General features: G+C 46.0%; 1 protein-coding gene across 7 annotated transcripts in view; it reads left to right on the plus strand.

Moving 5' to 3' along the window:
• SMOC1 (SPARC related modular calcium binding 1) overlaps window positions 1-18,053 on the plus strand; it is a 189,555-nt gene that overhangs the window by 139,666 nt on the left and 31,836 nt on the right. For 5 of the 7 annotated variants that reach the window (XM_054691283.1, XM_037503589.2, XM_037503591.2 and 2 more), the window contains 2 exons: window positions 12,538-12,594; window positions 14,482-14,562. In XM_054691283.1, the coding sequence (XP_054547258.1) occupies window positions 12,538-12,594; window positions 14,482-14,562 (138 nt within the window). Of the gene's footprint in view, window positions 1-12,504; window positions 12,595-14,481; window positions 14,563-18,053 lie in introns of all 7 variants that reach the window. The other 2 variants (XM_037503585.2, XM_037503586.2) reach the window with 1 other exon arrangement.

An 18,053-nucleotide genomic window follows, 5' to 3' on the forward strand; every position in this document is an offset into this window, starting at 1 on the left:
AGTCTTGCAAAACTGACCACTCCGAGGCCCCCCACCAAAGGGAACTGAGAACACGATGCAGAATAAAGCGCCCACACCAAGGAAGGTGGCTGCGGGGTGTGGGTTGGTAAACTGCATGGAGAACTTCTTTCCACCCTGATGGACTCTACAATAAGAAATGAGCCCTGGTGCCTTGCTTGTTCTCGTGAATCCATCCGGAAGAGGGCAGGGGAGCTTGATTCCTTCAGGCATGGGGCCGGAATGGGGAGGGGAGACACTGAAGCCTCAAGTCTGAGACAAGTTCCCAGCTCTTTGCACACCCATCCCCAGATAGGCTCCTCTTTTCCACATGGTTCTGTGGAGGCTCCTCTGTAGTACAGAGGCCTGATGTGGTGATGCCAGGACTCATTCGCCGGGGAGACAGTTTCCCTGTACTCTGGAGGATCAGGATAGGTGCTCGGCCTCTTTTCTTTGTCTGCTTGGGCAGTGCAGTGAGAAGCAGGTTCAGGCCACCTGTAGGAAGGGCCACCTGAAGTCACACCTGTCCAGGAAGCTGGGTTTGAATGGGAACAGGGTGCGAGAGGGCATTTGTAATATCCTGTGTCGGTCTGCTGAGGTCCCTCTTTCAGCTGCCACTTAAGAATGGAATGTGCTCCGGAGGGCAGCAGGTGGCAAGACACAAAGGCTCCTTGTCTGAGCTTGTGCCCGCACGTGGGGTCTCCTAGAAGACATCCTTCTGGAGCCAGCGCGCGCAGCCCCGAGGCCTGCACAGAGCCGTGCTGGGCCGCCTGGGCCCCTGGGCAGCAGGGTGAGGGCTGTGGCTAGAAGGCGGGGAGGCCTGAGGTCCGGTGTCACGAGTGGCAGAGTGGGGGCAGGGGGAGAGTGGACCCAGCCCTTGCTTTCCCCACCCTCCGGCCTTTTTGAACGTGTTCCACAGACGGGGCTTGGAGGGATCGGTTCTCTTTGCCTGGAAAGAATGAAAAGGCGTATTGTGAGACGGAGACTCTGGTTGCCAGCCAGGAATTAGTCCTCCAAGGGCGAGGAGGAGAAAGGCAGAGCGGGAGGAGGCTGGGGGAGGAGGCCTGGAGAGATAGTGGAGGAAGGAGGAGGGAGAGGCCGGGCGGTAGCGGGTCACAGTCGCTTGGCCCTGGACGGGAGGCCTGGGCTGCTGCGGCTCCTGGATCCACAGGTGTGGGGCCCGAGGGAAGAAGTGGGGGACGAGGTGGGGGTCGGAGGGAGGGAGGCGCTGTTATCTTACCCAGATGCACGTGCTCTGAGGGGAGGAGGGTCAGAACTTCAGACTATTTACTTAATCCCCTGGAATGTCCTTCCCTCGCTCTGTTCTTCGGGCCCCTTGTGTTTAACGGACCCCTTTATGGGCACATGTGTGGTAATTAACACGTGCAGCGTGGGTCCCAGGCCATGTGTTTGAGTTTCAAATATCCATTGATCTGGGGTGCTCCCATCCTGGCTGCCCCTCCTCTCTGCTTTGGTCCCAGCCCTTGAAGAAAGATGGAAGGGGTGTGTGTGTGTGTGTGTCTGGGAGTGGGAGGGACACACATGTATTTTATTGATGCTACGGACAAATATCCGAAGAGAGGAAAGGGCCCCCAGCAGCCCCTTAATCTCTGACAACCTGCTGCTAAAGCAGTCCAAGTCTGCAGAAGCTGACACAGGATGAAGTCTGGGCGTCAACTGAGAAGTCTGAAGGAAAGTGACCGTTTAGAGATTAGGAATTTACCCTGTGTCATTGTTCCTGGCCAACCAAGACATGTGTGTTGTCCCGACGTGCCTCTTTTTAGGGTCTTGTCGTGAACCAGTGGGGATGATTGGCAGCGCGTCCAGACCAACTGGACACCAAGTTAGCTCTAAGAGGGGAGTTAGCTGCCAGTTGGACGGAGGGTACGAATGATCACGTGAGAAGGATGGGGGAACACTTGTAAAATGGTTTCTGGTCATTCTCTGGGAGCTGAGCACCCAGAACCTTTGCGATCTGGTGGTGATGCTTCAGTAAATGACAGGTGAAAGTTTATGGCCGTCAGAGGTTTTTTTGAAGTTTGCTTTTTCCCCTACTTATAAGAGTTAGCCATCTCCCTACTTGTGGGAGTTAGCCATTTAAGGAGAGAGAAAAATAAAAACATTAGCATACTCCGCTGATACTCTGTATGGACTCCTGTGTCTGTCAAGCCTGTCTTGGAAGGGGTGGAACTTCCTAAACCCCACAAGCCTTTAGGGTGGAACTTCCTAAACCCCACAAGCCTTTAATTTCAAGGACTTTTTTTTAATTTCTCACTGACTGATCCAAGTAAAGAGTGAGTCACATTTACTTCTCAAGGTCCCTCGCTGTGTCTCTATTTTTAGAATCGCTCGTGGAGTCTGGTCTACAGGTTGGTGCTGACCCAGAGACTTTGTCGTTCAAGCGGCTGGGCAAACAGCTGAGGGATGAGCTTTACTCAGGGTGGTAGATGCAGGCAGCCTGAATGGAGGGCATGGTGAGGCTTTCAGCCTCAGCGCTCACGGGGATCTGCACACTGGAGAAGGTCTCCTTTGCCCCACGCCTGACTGCCGTGTGCCAGGCTAGCTGTCTTGGGACTTGTATACATGGAGGTCATTCTGCTCACATAACTTTGAACTCTTCCCAGCTACCTCTTTTTTCTCTTCCCCAGCACTGAGGGGGGGCTGGATCAGTAGTTGGTCTCTTGGCATTGCCATCCGGTAGCAAAAATTTATTGATTACCTGCCAGTCTGGGCAGAATTTGAATGGAGATGGGCAGCTGGTGACTTCTGTGGGTTGGCCCCGATCATGTCAGATTTCCTTGTAGAGAAGCATTCTTTCTGATCCTGCGCCCCGTGAAACTGACCTGTGCCCCAGCAGCTTGGAACCCATGAGGGAGGGCTCCACATGTATGTGCTGCTGCTTCCCGATGCCCCAAACCTCCCCGACCAAGCTCAGCCTATCAGCAAGTTGGCTTTGCAGAAAGGGTGTGCATGAGTGTGCCGGGGTATGCCTGCATGCACACACTCTCTCCTTCTCATAGTAGCTGCTGCCCCAGCATGGCTTTTCTTGGCCCCTATTCGAGGGTTACTGCAAGAAAATTTATGCATGGTGGATCCTAAATCCTGCCACGTCCCCATCTCTAAGAACTGAAGAGGAAATTAGGGGTCTGGGAAAATCTCCTACTCTAGATTCTTATGAGTCCCTGGTGTTATTAGTAACCATTGGCATTTTGTACTTGTTTCTTTTATTCTACAAGTATTAATTGAGAACTTACTAAGTACTGGGCTTGTTATAGTCACCGAGGATCCATCAATGAGCAGAACCAGCTAGCACCTCCAAATAGGCTTGGCTGGTTGCTCCATGGCTAGAAGCTCTAAGAAAAGACCTTGAAGGAGGTTCCCTGAAACGAATTCTTGATCTCTCTGCTGGTACCTTTGTGGGCCCCCCGACCCAGGTGAGCTAGCCCAGAGCTTGCCAGGGCACTGAGAAGCTGTTCATTTGCTAACTGTTCCTTGACTGAGAGAGTTCAGTTCCTGGCACAGCAGGCTGGAGGGAGGCCAGGCCAGGGTTGCGGCGTGTTGATGGCAAGGCTGGGCCCCCTCTGAGTGCCTTCTCTCCAGCTCTGAGCACAGTGTCTGTCTGAAAGGCCACTCTCAGACCCTGTTGCACCGATTCTCTGCCTGGTGCAGGAAAGCTGAGATTCAAGCTGAGATTCACTTATTCTAGAATTTCTATGAAAGGGCAATGGAAGTAGAATTGTTGAAGTAATTCTTAAAAAGTAAAAAAAGTCTAGGGCCTACCCGGTAGTGCAGTGGGTTGAGCGCCACTCTGTGAAGCTGTCTGCAGTCTCTGCAGTGCATGTTCGATTCCCTGCCACATGCCTCACTGCTGCTCCCCTCAGCAGTGTCTTCGGTCCGTCTGCCTGTTCTGCTCCCGGCTCTGTCTCTGGTGAATTCTCTCACCCTCTCACGCCTCTGACCTGTACCCCAGTTCTTGTATAAATAAATAAAATCTTAAAAAAAAAGAAAGAAAAAGAAAGTCTAAAAAAAACCACTCTGTTTTTTTTAGATATTAGATCTAAATGTTTTATCCCCTTTAATGTTTTATTCCCTTCATGGCCCCTTATAAATTTTCAACCCATGCTTCCCTTCATTCTTGGAAATAAATGCTGTTACTCCTCCCTTTAAAAAAATTTATTTAATTTTCTTTTTAAAAATAACTTAATTTTTTAGAACAGTTTTAGGTGCACAGCAAAATAAAGAGGACAGAGTTCTCTGCCCTCACACATGCAATCTCCCCCATTCTTGATGTAACCCCATACTTCACATAATCCCACTATTGACATACCTCATATTGCATATTAACATTTCTTGAAATTAATAAACCTAAACTGACACATCATTATTGCCTAAGGCCAATGGTTTACATAAGGGGCCACTCAGTGTTGTACATTTCATGGGATACAGAATATTTTCACTGCTCTGAAAATCCCCTGTGTTCTGCCCATACACCTCTCCCATATTAACCCCTGACAACCACTGCTCTTTTCACTTTCTCCATAGTTTTTGTCTTTTCTGGGATGTCATAGAGTTGGAATCATAATACTCTGTCTAATTTGGGGACTTACAAATGCTACAGTAATCAAGACAGTGTGTGGTGCTGACCAAGACATAGACACCAGGATCAGTGGAGCAGGTGGAGAACCCAGAAGTGGGGCTATACACATGTGGCAACCTGATTTTCCACAAAAGTACAAAAACAGCTCAGTGAAGGAAGGACAGGCCTTTCAACAAGTGGTGCTGCAGCAATGGGCATCCATATGCAGAAATTTATGACAAAAAGCACCTAAACCCCTCAGCCCAAACCTCACGCTTTATATGAAATGGATCCATGGACTTAAACATGAAAAGTAGAGCTAATCAGACTTTTAGGAGAAAACAGAGACAATCTTTAGAACCTAAATCTAGGTGAACCTTGAATTTTGGTGGCTTAGAGTAACAAAACAAATTATTATCTTGGTAAGAGACAGGGAGGAAATACTTGCAAAGCATGTAATCTGACATAGAGCTTATATTTAGAATATATAGAGAATTCTCCCATATTTAACAATTAAAAAACAATTCCATTAAAATGGGTATATATACAAATAGATATTTAGCCAAAGCAAATATGGAGGGGGCAAATAAGTAATCAAAAAGATGTTCAGCATCATTAGCCATAAAGGAAATGCAAATTTAAGACTATGATTGAATATCACTATATACCCATTAGAAAAGCTAAAAAAAAAGAAAAAGAAAAGAAAAACATAAAACCAGTGACAATACCAAGAGCTGGTGAGGCAGCAGAGAAACTACATCTTCCATGTATTGATGATAAGAATGTAAAAAGATGTAACCATTCTGGAAAATACTTTGGAAATTTCTTTAAAAACTGGACCACTTAACATGTTTATTATATAATATAGCAATTATACTCCTGAGCATATTATTACAGAGAAATGAAAACTTTTGTGCACATAAAGACCTGCAGGCGAATGATCACATCAGCTTTTTCTGTAATAGGCAAAGATGGAATCAGCCCCAACACCCAACTGGTGAAACAAACTATGACGTGCCCACGTAACTCAGAATAGGAAGGAAAGGCTGTTATATGTGCCACAACAACGGATCTCAAGAGCATTTTGCAAAGTAGAAAAAGCCATTCTCAAAAGGTCAACTGGCATGTCTCCATTTCTATACCTGTAAAAATGACAAAATTGTAGAGAGGGAATTAGTGGTTGCCAAGGGTGACGGATAAGGTAGGAAACTGTGATTGTTAGAAGGTAGCATGAGGGAGATTGTTGTGATGATGGACTAGTTCTGCGTCTTCGGTTGTGGTGGTGCTACATGAATCTGCATGTGGACCAACTGCACAGAATTGCACACACACACACACACACACACCAGTAAGTGCATATAAAACTGCTGGAGCATGAGTAGGGTTTGTAGACTCCATCAATATCTATTTCCTCATTTTGATATTCTGTAATGATGTTATTTACATCATTATAGATTGCCTATGTAATGATGTTGCCTATAAAGATGTTACCGTTGTGGGGAACTGGGTTAAGCGTACATGGGACCTTTTTGCAAAAACCTTTTTGTTTTTGCAACTTCCTATGTATTTTTAATCATTGCAAAATAAAAAGTTGAAATGAGCATTCTTCTTCCATGTGAATCCACCCCTGAGCTGACTCTGTCGTTAGTGATGTCCCTTCTCCCTCCTCCCCTGCACCACCCCCTCCTGCCCCCCCCCCTTTTCCTTTGTCCTCCTTGCCTTCTTCCTTTTCTATTTTTGGTCTACTTTTTATACCAACCTCATGGTTTTGCTGTTATTCAGGAAAATGTGGAGCTTAAGGGGGTGGGGGAAGTGCTTGTGAAAAGGTGGTTTTAAGCAAATTGTTTTCACTTCATTGTGGAGGAAATTCCAGGTGGGCCGACAATGCAAAGCATTGTTCTCTTGCTCTGGAGAGGACCTGAAATGTCCAGATAGCTTCTGCTCTCGAAGGTCAGAATTTGAACAGCTTACTTACATTTCTGAGCCTCACTGGCCATGGGACACACATCTCAGGGAACGTGAAGGTCAACCAATAGCCCGCTCTCCTCCTGCTCTGCTTCAGGCCAGATTCTTAAGGGACTTTTGCAAACAAGCACAGTTGTCTCCCTCTGATGCCCAGAATGAGTCATCTCACGATCCACACTAGACCTCTGAGTCATGTGCTGAGGGGGGGTGGAGGCTCTATCATAAATGTGGTCCCTTTAAAAGCAAGAGCCTTCTAGCTGCTCTACCAAGGTTAAGTTTATCTCTATGTCTTTGTAAAAGATGGCCAATGGCAGCCTAAAAGAATACGAGGGAAAGGGTGACAGCAATGGACATGGCTTGGGCAGAGCCCAAGAGTCAAGGGGACTTGGGATGCAGAGAGATCCCCTGAATCTCAGGATGGGGGTGGTGGTTTCTTTTTTCCTCATTCTCCAAGGCTCCTCAGTCTTCGAGACCCCAAGAGATGCCATTAATACAGATTCCTACTCCGTCCCCTTTGACACGTGTGCTTTTGAAGGACCTGGAAGAGAAAGCTCTTTGTATGTGGTCAGAATAAACTCATTGTACACCCAAACAATTAACTCCTCAATGGACTTGCCAGCCCCTTGAAAGGCCCGGCCCTGCTTCCCTGGACCTCTTGGGTTCCATTCAGCCCCTTAAGCGCACCAATGTTTTTGGGTTTTGTTTTGTTTTGTTTGTTATTCTGAAAAGTCTTTCCCTGAGAATAGTCAGAGCGGATCAACATTGTCCTCAGCTCGGCATTTATCTCCACTCGCCAGCAAACGTCAATCAGGAATCAAAAAGCCAAACAGAGGAGGCTTTGAGCGGTGTCATCGGGGGTCGAAGTGACTTCCAGCTGTCTGTGCGTGGGCCAGGCCTTCTCGCAGGCCAGGGAATTGTGCTGTCACACAAACCCACTGTCTGTGTCAGCTCGCGGAGCCCGAGCGGGGGCTGTGACTTTCTGGAGCTGCACCTGCAAGAATGAGGCCTGGTTGGGGGTGGGGGCCGGGGGAGGCCAAACCCCACGACTCTGGGCTTTTTCCAAAGTTGCTCACTGCCTCTGCCGCCGCCATGAGCAAATCCCTCTCTGCACTGAGACTCCATCTCTTATTGTCGGCCCAGTGAATTCCTCCACCCTGGCCGGAGGTGAGGATAGAAGAGGAAAGCCACCTGCCAGAAACTTTGAGTGTTGCAAAGTGTGGTGATCCTTTTATTTTTGATCTTGACATCACCTTTGAGAAATACTCTCATTAGCTTTATTATTATTGTATTCTTATGTTTTGTATTTACTTTTCTTCTCCTACCAGTTTTTTATCACCTTCCTCTTGGCTCTAGAAGAATAGTGTGATATTAAAGAGAAATAAGTCTAACTATTTGAGGTCTAAAAGAATTACCAAGAATAAGCCAAGTATCATATTTTCATATGCATATTTGTAAACTGAGATTCAGATATATGTATTTCAGTATACGGAAATTTGTCCCCAAATTAAGAATTGTTCACAGATCTGGCAGCTGCTGCTGGTGATTTATCTGTGAAGACTTTGGCACTATTTCCCACTTTTGCTTTAATAGATTTATTGAAGTATAATTATATATTGTAGCATTTACCCATTGTAAATATACGGTTCAATGAATTTAGTATTTTTTTATAGAGTTGCACAGCCACTACCGCAGAACATTTCCATCATCCTGAAAAGAAACCTTGTAGCATTTGCAGTTACATCACACCCCCACACCAGCCCTAGCCACAAGGAATCTCTGCTATCTCTGTAGATTTACTTCTAGACATTTCCTATAAAGGGAATCAGACAATATGCAGTATCTGCACATGATTTCTTCGTTTAGTATAATGTTTTTAAGGTTCATCTGTATTGCCACATGTATTAGTAGTTCATTCCTTTTAATGGCTGAGTAATATTCCATTATATGAATATATCACAATTTGTTTACCTACTTACCAGCTGGCAGACATTTCGATTGTTTCCAACTTGAAGCTATTATGAATAAGCTGCTATGAATATTTGTATACATGTCTTTGGGAGGACATGTTTTTTATTTTCCTTGGACAGATTCCCAGAATAAGAATTTCTGAGTTGAGTGGAAAATTTGTACTTAACTTCTTAAATAAATCACTCTTTTTCAAAGTGGCTGCCCAATTTTCCCACCAGCAGAGAATGAGGGTTCAATTTCTCCACATCCTTACCAGCACTTACTACAGACCTTTTTTCAAGAGCCATTCTAGTAGGAATATAGCAACATCTCATTGTCATTTTGTCTTTGTCATGGTAAAGACTGCCTAATTGTGGGCATTTCGTACAAGCCAATAAAAATTGATCTTCAAAGAAGCGCAGGAGGGTGAGAGAATTCACCAGAGACAGAGCGGGGAGCAGAACAGACAGACGAAGTACACTGCTGAGGGGAGCAGCAGGCGGCAGGAGAGGTCTGCACGCCATGTGGGACCCTCGCTGGCGGCTGGGGATCAAACCGGCGCTGCAGAGGCTGTGGGCAGCTTCGCAGCCCAGTGCTCAACCGCTGCACCACTGGGGAGGCCCAGAATTCAGATTCTTTATCAGATTATTGATCCATTGAACCAGCTGAGTGCTGGGATGATAAATTGAAACCAACCTTGCTCCTTGGGAAATGATGACATAGCCAGCTGCTGTTCTACCCATTGCAAGAATCACAGTGGCTCTCGAGGAGAGGACATCGGCTCCCTCACCCTTTGCATGCACTGGAATTCCATTCTCTTCCTGCAACCAGTTCGGTTTCTCTGGAACTTTATTTTCTAGCTGTCTGTGTGAAGCAGCACTCACATCCTCTGGGTAATTTGATGAAGAGCCAGCAGATTCTACAGCATCATGGCTCAGTGACTGTTGTCCCCTTGTTGTGGTTTTAAGTTGTGTTTTCCTAATGACTAATGATGTTTTTCATGTATTTATTGGCTGCCTGTACATCTTCTTTGATGAAATCTCTGCTAAACTATCTCCTCTATTTGGAAATCAGGTTACTTGTCTTCTGATTGAGTTGTAAGGTTTACTTTACATTTAATTTAAAATCTTTGATGGGATTTCAATTTTCCAAATACAATTTTAAAAGCGAGCCGTTGGGTAAGATGGTTTAGCACTCATGGTATATACCTCCTTTCAAGGACTTTAAGTCTCTTATACCTACACTGTGCTGGGGAGGTCGGCATCATCATTTTTAGAAGAAGCTCTCACACCTCAGTGAGGAAAAGTGAGGGGTTCAGGTTACCCCACTGTTTGAATGTAAAACTGGGTTCTGGAGTGAAACCCCTCTCGAGTGGGAAGCCAGGGACACATGTGGCAGCGGTGCCCTCTCCCCAGTGTGGGGCCTGGTGTCATCCCAAGCCTTGCCGGGAAGCAGAACTGATGTGGACCTTGGATCCACGCCTTGGACCTATGTTGGTAGAAGGGTGCGCTTGTTTGCTGGGTTGGAAGCCAGGGGCCCAGGTGCCCGGACATGATGGTCAGAGGGTCCTGTTGGCTTTGGCCTGGCTCCCCATTCTTTGGGCATGCTGAATTTCACAGGTGGCTCTCCTGGCATCAGGGCACTTTTCTGTTCTCACTTCATAAAGATTTCCATCTGGGGCCTCCATTGTGGTAGCACAGCTGTGTCTCCTCACCCTCGGTGACCCCACCCTGCGGCAAGATTCACTCCCAGCACGTGGCGTCATGCTCTGTGGGCTTCTGGGTCCGCAGCTGGGTGATTGTGGAGGTCTTGACCTGTAGGAGTACGAAACTTCCCCTGGAGGTGGGAACCCTCCTTGTTCTCTTTGCTGCTCACTAGACCAGATGGGGCATCCTAGACTGCAATCTGGATGATGGGAGAAATAAACAGAATGTTTTCTCTTACTCAGCTCCAAAGAGAGCATCAACTCTTATAATATGAGAGGGTTTTAATTGAACACTAAAATATCATATAAACCATTTTTCACTTGGGTTTTCACCATAGTCTCTGAGCGGGTATTTAACTTCTCACTTTCCCTTTGTTACATTACCCTTAACACTCCTGTAAGGAGGGCTTGAGCATGGGGCTACTGAGATCGTGGAGTCTGCATCGGCAGGAGCAACCAAATGTGCATTGCAGCTGCCGGAAGACTTCACTAGTGGCTCTTTGAATTCAATAGAAAGAGGTGTTAATAGAGTCAGGGGAAGCGATGCTATGAAAGCAGTGACATTGTGAGGCTCTGTTCTGTGATTATTCTCCCTCAGTGACTTCCAGAGCAAACTAACACAGCTCAGCATCAAAGATACCAGTTCTAGACTCCATTTGGAGGCACATAAAGTATCCAGCATCATTGCTCTTCTCTTCCTCCTTCATCTCATTCCTTGGGATGATTGCCAAATAATTCAGGATGGCCTTGGCCCCTCTGGGGGCTGGATCTTGGTGTCAACACCTGAGCACAACAACAGGTGGGATGTTATCAGATGTCTCACCCGGCCAGCTTGGGGGCTTCAGCAAGGGTTAGGGTCTCTGTCGCCTTGGCTAAGATCCCCAGGTTGGGGTGTTGGTACAAGAGAGGGCTCAGGATTCTGTTCTTTCTGTCTCTGCTGATAAGATGCAGGGAAGTCATGAAGGTTCTGGGAACTCCGCATGGTGCGGGGTTGTTATTGATGATCTGACTGGCGTCTGGGAGACTCTCTGAGCACTTGCCCTCTCCATAAATAGTTAATATAAATAAATATAGTGTTCAGTTCCAAAGGACCTCTGGGGGGTCTTGGGAAGAGACTGATGGTGTAATCATCAAACTGAGCTCACAGAGTTCTCCTTCCATCCCCCCACCAACGGGACACAGAAATGACTAAACTGAATCCTTTGTGGGGACAAAGGTTATTGCTCCCAGTCTTCACCAAGGAGGTGGAAATTGAGTCTTGGTGGGGTGTTATGAATCCTTGCTCTTTGTACATATAAAGCATATAAAAGACCCAAGACCCAATTATGTGTGCATGTATATACATACACACACAGTATACAAACACATACAATATACCTTAGTTATTATAATTTCACTAGGCTGATGATTTGGTGAAATGTTTACAAATGTGTAGGAGGTGGGAGGTAATGAAAAAAGGAAAGGTTGAGAAACACTGCTCTAAGCTCAGGTTTTGATGAAAATAACTCAGCGGTCTCAAAGGTAAATCAAGTCTGCATTCACTCCGGACTTGCAGAGTTTCTCACTCTGCAGAGAGCTGCTAACACTTCGAAGAAGATGAGCATTAAAACTGCTCCTGGGAATGCCCCATGCCCATCTGCTACCCTAAAACTTCAAAGCACAGCCTGGTGCAGTTTCCCATGCCCCAGAATTCCCATTTTGTTTGCCCTCACCTCTTACTGGAAATTGGACTGCATGTTGCTTCAGAGTTAAAAGTGTTCTAAAGAGTCCCCATTCTCTTCAGCTCAACATGCTGGAGACAGAATGGTCCTTCCTGCCAGCTCGTCTTTTAAAAACGAAGGCAGAGAAATAGCTAGCAGGTAGGAGGGAGCAGCTCCGCAGTCTCTTGTTTTCCTTAAGTGCCTCCATGAAAGGTACTGGGCTGGGTTCAGAGCAGGGAGAGAAGGAACTGGAGGCACCTCTTTTTGATGCCACATATGTGCTGGCCCAAACTCAGGGCTGCTTGGGAAGATGGTCCTCCTGGCTTCCCACTGAGAGGAACAACAGCTGACAGATGTGCTGGTTCAGTCAGATTGATGGAGATAGCTCCTCCAGAGCTGTGGCTACTGAGCTCCCCTCGGTCCCTCCCTGGGGGTGGTGAGCTGACTGTATCTTACTGTTGGTGTCTTTCTCTGGTTCTCTTTTTCCTTCTTCTTCTTTTCTTCTCTTCTTTCTTCCTCTTTGGTATCTTCACTGGGACTTGGCCGGGCCATGTGCAAACCCCAACCATTCAACAGTGCTGGAGAGTAGATAGTATTTACCTCAATAATGGTAGTCTCTTTTCGATTCTTTTTAACCCTCAATTCAGATGACGGGTCTAAGCCAACGCCCACAGCAGAGACTCAGCCGGTGTTCGACGGGGATGGTAAGCTTTTGTATTACTTCCTACTTGCATTCTCCCACCTATTTTCAGATTTGGGGAAGGTCTTTTCTTCAGATGTTTGTTTAAGGTTTATTATTATTTGCTTCTTTTTTAATTTTAGTTTTTCCCAGTTTAACCTGGGTTGTTTTAACCTTTAAAAAAATGCAATCCTCCCAGGAACTGGTACACTCTCCACTTTTGGAAAGGGCCTATGTTCTTGCCAGGCTTCCTGCCTGGCTGCTGATGTCCAACAATAACACAGCCGGGATGGACCCTTTGGGTTGCCAAGACCTAGGAGCCAGGGCTGAGGGACACAGTCAGGCCGCAGCATCTCTTCTGTAAATGAACCAGCACCCTTCCTGCTCTGTGCCCAGCTCTGTGTTTGGCTTGGTGAGGGATGAGGGAGAAATCCAGATGGAAGACTTTGCTCTCAAGACAGTTGCAATATTTAGAGAACTTTGTATGTTTAATTGTAATGTCTCCATTTTTACTGTAAAGAACAGTCATGGAAGAAAGAGATCACAATGGCCTGGGGAAAGATGCAGGAAGAGATGCCACTTGAATTGGGTCTTCAAAGTGGAGGGAGGAATCAGGGCATGGCAGGCAGGGGGGCTGGCACAGACAAAGGAGGGAATCAGGTGGGAGTAGAGTATAACAGGGAAAGTAGCAGGAAAGAGACTGGCTAGTGGAGCTGATTTGACTAAGTTATAGGAACTTGAGCACTGAGTCAAGACATCTAGGAGAGGATAAATTCCAGGTCATAGTGAAATTGTGGTAGCTGGTGGGAGAGATTAGCTCTCCTTGGAGATATAAGGAGTAAATTGGAGGAGCCTGGGGTACAGAAGCCTGGCCTTGATTGAATTTTGAGCTGCTCAGGGCCTGCATTCTTTAGTGTGCTTCACTATGTAGTGCAGATTCCCACAAGGAGGAACAGGAGTGCATTTATGAAGTTTGACAAGGTTCAACTCTCAGTGCAATAGGCAGCAGCCTCTAAGCAGCTTTCAGTCAATGTGTCCAGGCCTGGATCGTAAGACAGGACACTAAGAGGAATAAAAAGAGATCATGCCACTGGTGGGTATGGTAGCTAGAGATATCCCTAGGCTCAGCTCTAGAGAGAAGGATTGAAATTTGCGACTGTCTTTGCAAATGGTCATTTAGTAGAATATGTGTGTTCGTGTCTAGAAGTTTGAATATTTCAGTGGTCCAAAAACATTCTGGATCATTGGTGAATGTGGGATGGGGAAGGGGGGCTGGGATGAGGAATGGAGACCATGTCTACTTGGGACACCTCCACTGTATGGTCTGTACAGGGTCATCCAGGATTCTCACATCACCGGGCCCCTGGGTGATCCAAGCCCTGGAGAGCCTGGAGCCACCCTGGAGCTCACTGGATGGAGGAATTCAGTCTCTGTTCAGTGAGATACTACTAGAAAGGGACTTGAAACATACATAGGACCCATTTCTTTCTTTCCCATGTGGAACAGAGTCTGAGCAAGCTGAAATCTGCTGTGGCTCAGTCGTTTCCTCCAAAATGGTCTCTGCGGTTTGTTTGGCCTTCATTTGTTGATTTATCCCCTTTAAATCCAGGGAAGCAGCTGAGAGAGCCTTGGCTTGGCCCATGTTCCTCACCTCCTGGGATAATATTTTTATTCCTGGATGGAGTGGCTCAGCGCCTCTGGACTGTGACCACTCTGCCTCCTGGCACAGGAAGCCCTGGTTGGACCAGAGGAGCCCCCATAGAAAGGGAAAATGGATATGGAATGGGGAGGTAGCAGAAGCCTTGATGCTTGAGACTTATAAACAGCTACTGAGATGTCTGGGGATTTTCCTCCCAAGTTACATGCTCTCTTTGCTTAGACTTTATTTTTTCTCTTCTCATTTTTCCTTCAGAAATCACAGCTCCCACACTATGGATTAAGCACTTGGTCATCAAGGACTCCAAACTGAACAACACCAACATAAGGAATTCAGGTAAATCATGTGTCCCAGATGAGACAAGCAGGAAACCCATACACAGTTGACTAACTGCTGTGTGGACTCAAGCAGGTCAATATCTACAGCTGGAAAATTCAGATTCTTTGACCTAGTCCATCCCAATTTTAATTTTCTATTAATTATTTTTTTTTTAATTTTTTTTTTTATAGAGGCATGTTTTATTTATTTATTTGTTTGTTTGTTTTTTGCTTGTTTGTTTATACATGCACTGGGTACGGTCAGAAGCGCGGGAGGGTGAGAGAATTCACCAGAGCCAGAGTGGGGAGCAGAGCAGGCAGAAGGACCGAAGTACACTGCTGAGGGGAGCAGCGGGTGGCAGGAGAGGTCTGCACACCATGCGGGACCCTCCTCCGGTGGCCGGGGAGCAGCCGGGGATCGAACCGCGCCCCAGAGGCTGCGGGCAGCTTCGCAACCCAGCTCTCAACTGCTGCGCCACCGGGGAGGCCCAATTTTCTATTAATTATTAACCCAGGGATCATCTTTCATGACTAGTGGGTTATTTAGTCAAAAAACTTCTCACTATGTTTAATTGACATTCTTTATGCCATGCAGAAAGATCTGAAGGAAGAATGGCTGGACTTAGCTACAGTTGGACTTCAAGCCTCAAGACACTTGGTTCTATGTGTTTTTGAGACTCAAAATAGTTGCTTACAACCCTAGATCTACTGGCCTGATCTTGTGAAGGCCTTGTATGTGTTCAGGTTTTGATTATTAGCTGAACTTCATTAAAAATGTGCTATTTTTTTAAGAGGTTTCAGGTTCATAAGATTTATTTGTAGCATTCATTCGCCATTAATGAAGACCAAAGTCAATAAGGTTCACCATTAATAAAGACCAGATATCGATCAACAGGAAAATATACTAACAAACCTAATCTCTCAGGGGGAATCAGCTTTCTTTCAGCCTAACACTTCAATGTGAGAAATGCCACCTGGCATAATTTATGTCTGGTCATTTTAGATAGTAGAGTCTATAAACAAAAGGTACATCCCTTTGAACTGGCAGGCAGAGTTTTACACAACCATTAATTGTCAGTATGCCATCCTCAGCTCTCTTTAGGTTTATCAATTGTCCCTACACTGCCACTCCATCCTCAAGGTGGCCATATGGCCGCAAGCATGCATGGAGTGGTTTAGACCATGAGGTAGATCCAATGCAGTACTGGGGTTTTCTCTGGTCAGTGACTTTGCACATGTCTGGTTGGAGGAGGTCTGGGGGTGCTGGGGTGGGAATGAGACCATGTGAAATCCCGTGGGCCAGAATCCTTGAGAAAATAGTGCCAAGGTTAAAGTATAGGTGTTGGAATCAGGGAAACCTGGTATCATTTTCTGGTTCCAACTGGTGAGTGACCCAGTCAACTCAAAATAACCTGCTTGAGCCTCAGTCTCATACTGGGTCACCATCTTTTCTTCAAAGGATTGTGATTAAAGTCTGAGCTTAATGTCTATATAGCTAATTAATAAATGTTAAGTATATAATAAATTGTAAGTGTGTGTGTGTGTGTGTATATATATATATATATATATTTCTTATCATCATTATTGGTAGGAAAAATATTAATGATACAGCTTATAGTGCAAAGAATTTGTGATTGTCACCCTAAGCAAAAACGCCTATTAGAAAGCTGCTTCTTAGAATCTTCTTCTCCTACCCACTCACTGTTGGCAAACATGGTGAGTTTTGGTGACTGCGGTATCTGGAATGACGTCTGCAAATGGTTCCCCCCATTCATCCTGAATCCCCAGCAGGTCTGCAGATCTTCAGTCTAAACATTAATTCTCATTGTGTGGTCAAGTGGTGCATATGAGCATGATCTGTCTCTGAAATCATTCAGCACCTTCTGCCCAGAACACTCATTTGACATCTATCGCTTGTTCCCGTCTATCTCTGTCATCTACCATTGTTTAATTTCTCTGCCTAGGTGTACATGTCAAGAGGGCAAGGGCTTTCCTGTCTATTATATCTACTAGAGAATCCAACTCAGAGTGCTTGATCGTCTTGGGGAAAGATGGAGGAGAAAAGAGCACCGTGATCATGAGTGACTCATCACTGTCCCCATAGCTCGTCCGTGGCAGCTCCTGTACATCTGTGCCTGTGTGAGCTCACATTCACCATCACCCTATGACCTGAATATTGTCCACCTCTGACACATGAAGAGTCACAGGCTGAGGGAGGACGTGACTTGTTCCAGTCACAGCTACTAAGTACTTGAGGATTAGTTCTTATCCTTGGGAACAGAGTGTGTGTTCCCTTGAGCTGTATTCTCTGCGTGTAGCAAGGTGGTGTTATCAAGTCATTGGTGATGTTTGCTTCCACTCAAGTTCTTTTGCTTTCCGTTTGCATTTCCACTTTATGGTTTCCATCTGGATGAATCGGGTCATACTGAGAAATGGCTTCCAGGCAGGTAGAACCAGCTCCCTTCCATTGGGGTGGCTCAGTTACCTTTATTTTTCCCTATTAACCCCAGACTGTATGGGGTCATGGCTGTAGGTTAGTGTATAGGGCAGGATGGTGGAGGAGAGCTAAAGTTTCCCTGAGAGAAATGGAGACCAGCAGAAATTATCAGAGCTTAAGACCTTAGGAATTTCCTAATAAACTGGGGGCTTTCTCCAGCATGGTCTAGTGATAATACTGCCTGAGACCTGATCAGTCTTTTAGATATAAGTATGTAAAAGGCATATAGCAAGGATTGGCAAATAACTGGGTTCTGTTTTTGCAAATGAAGTGTTATTGTAATGTGGCCACAATCATTTTTGTGCTGTATTGCCCATAAGCATTTTCATGGTAAACAGTAGCACTGAATAGTTGTGACAGAGACCGCCTGACCCGACCTTTTTCTGACCCTTTTCAGAAAAAGGTTTATTGGCACCTGGCAGTGGGGTTGAAATAGAAGCATTGGATGGGAATGTGTGTATGGGGTGTCTTTCTCATATGTCTCCCTCTCATAAACCGAGCAGAAATGGGAGATGTGCCTTCTGAGACATCTCCTGACATGTGGGGAGGTCCCCACAGGCACTCTAGGCAGCTCACAAGCCTTGACCAGCTCACAGGAGCCCTTGTCAAGCTGTCACATTCTGTTCTGGTGCAGGATCCTACAAATGGGTTCACAAGGAAGCATCCTGGGGCTTGACTTTCAGAGAATTTTTTTCTATAGAACAGGCAAGCCATATGCTAGCAAGAGCATGTTCATATCCGGCTTCCAATGCTGACTTCCCACTGACAGGCTGATATGGAAAACAAAGCTATTAGTGACTTGAAGGATTTTTCTGCAGATCCAACAATGTATATAAAATACCTGGCATATAGTAAGCACACCATAACTGCTTAAAAATGATGGCTACCCTGGATGGACTGTCTTTCTGTATTGCCTTTTACCTTTGGTTGGATGAGAAGTCAGGTACATGATAATGATACCGTGTGTCTGGCTGTGGCACGGACTGGAGTCTCTGGGTCAGGCCCTTGAGACT

Source organism: Talpa occidentalis, unplaced genomic scaffold, assembly GCF_014898055.3.
Source record: "Talpa occidentalis isolate TD23 unplaced genomic scaffold, MPIMG_talOcc4v2.1 talOcc4.11, whole genome shotgun sequence".
Taxonomy (NCBI): domain Eukaryota; kingdom Metazoa; phylum Chordata; class Mammalia; order Eulipotyphla; family Talpidae; genus Talpa; species Talpa occidentalis.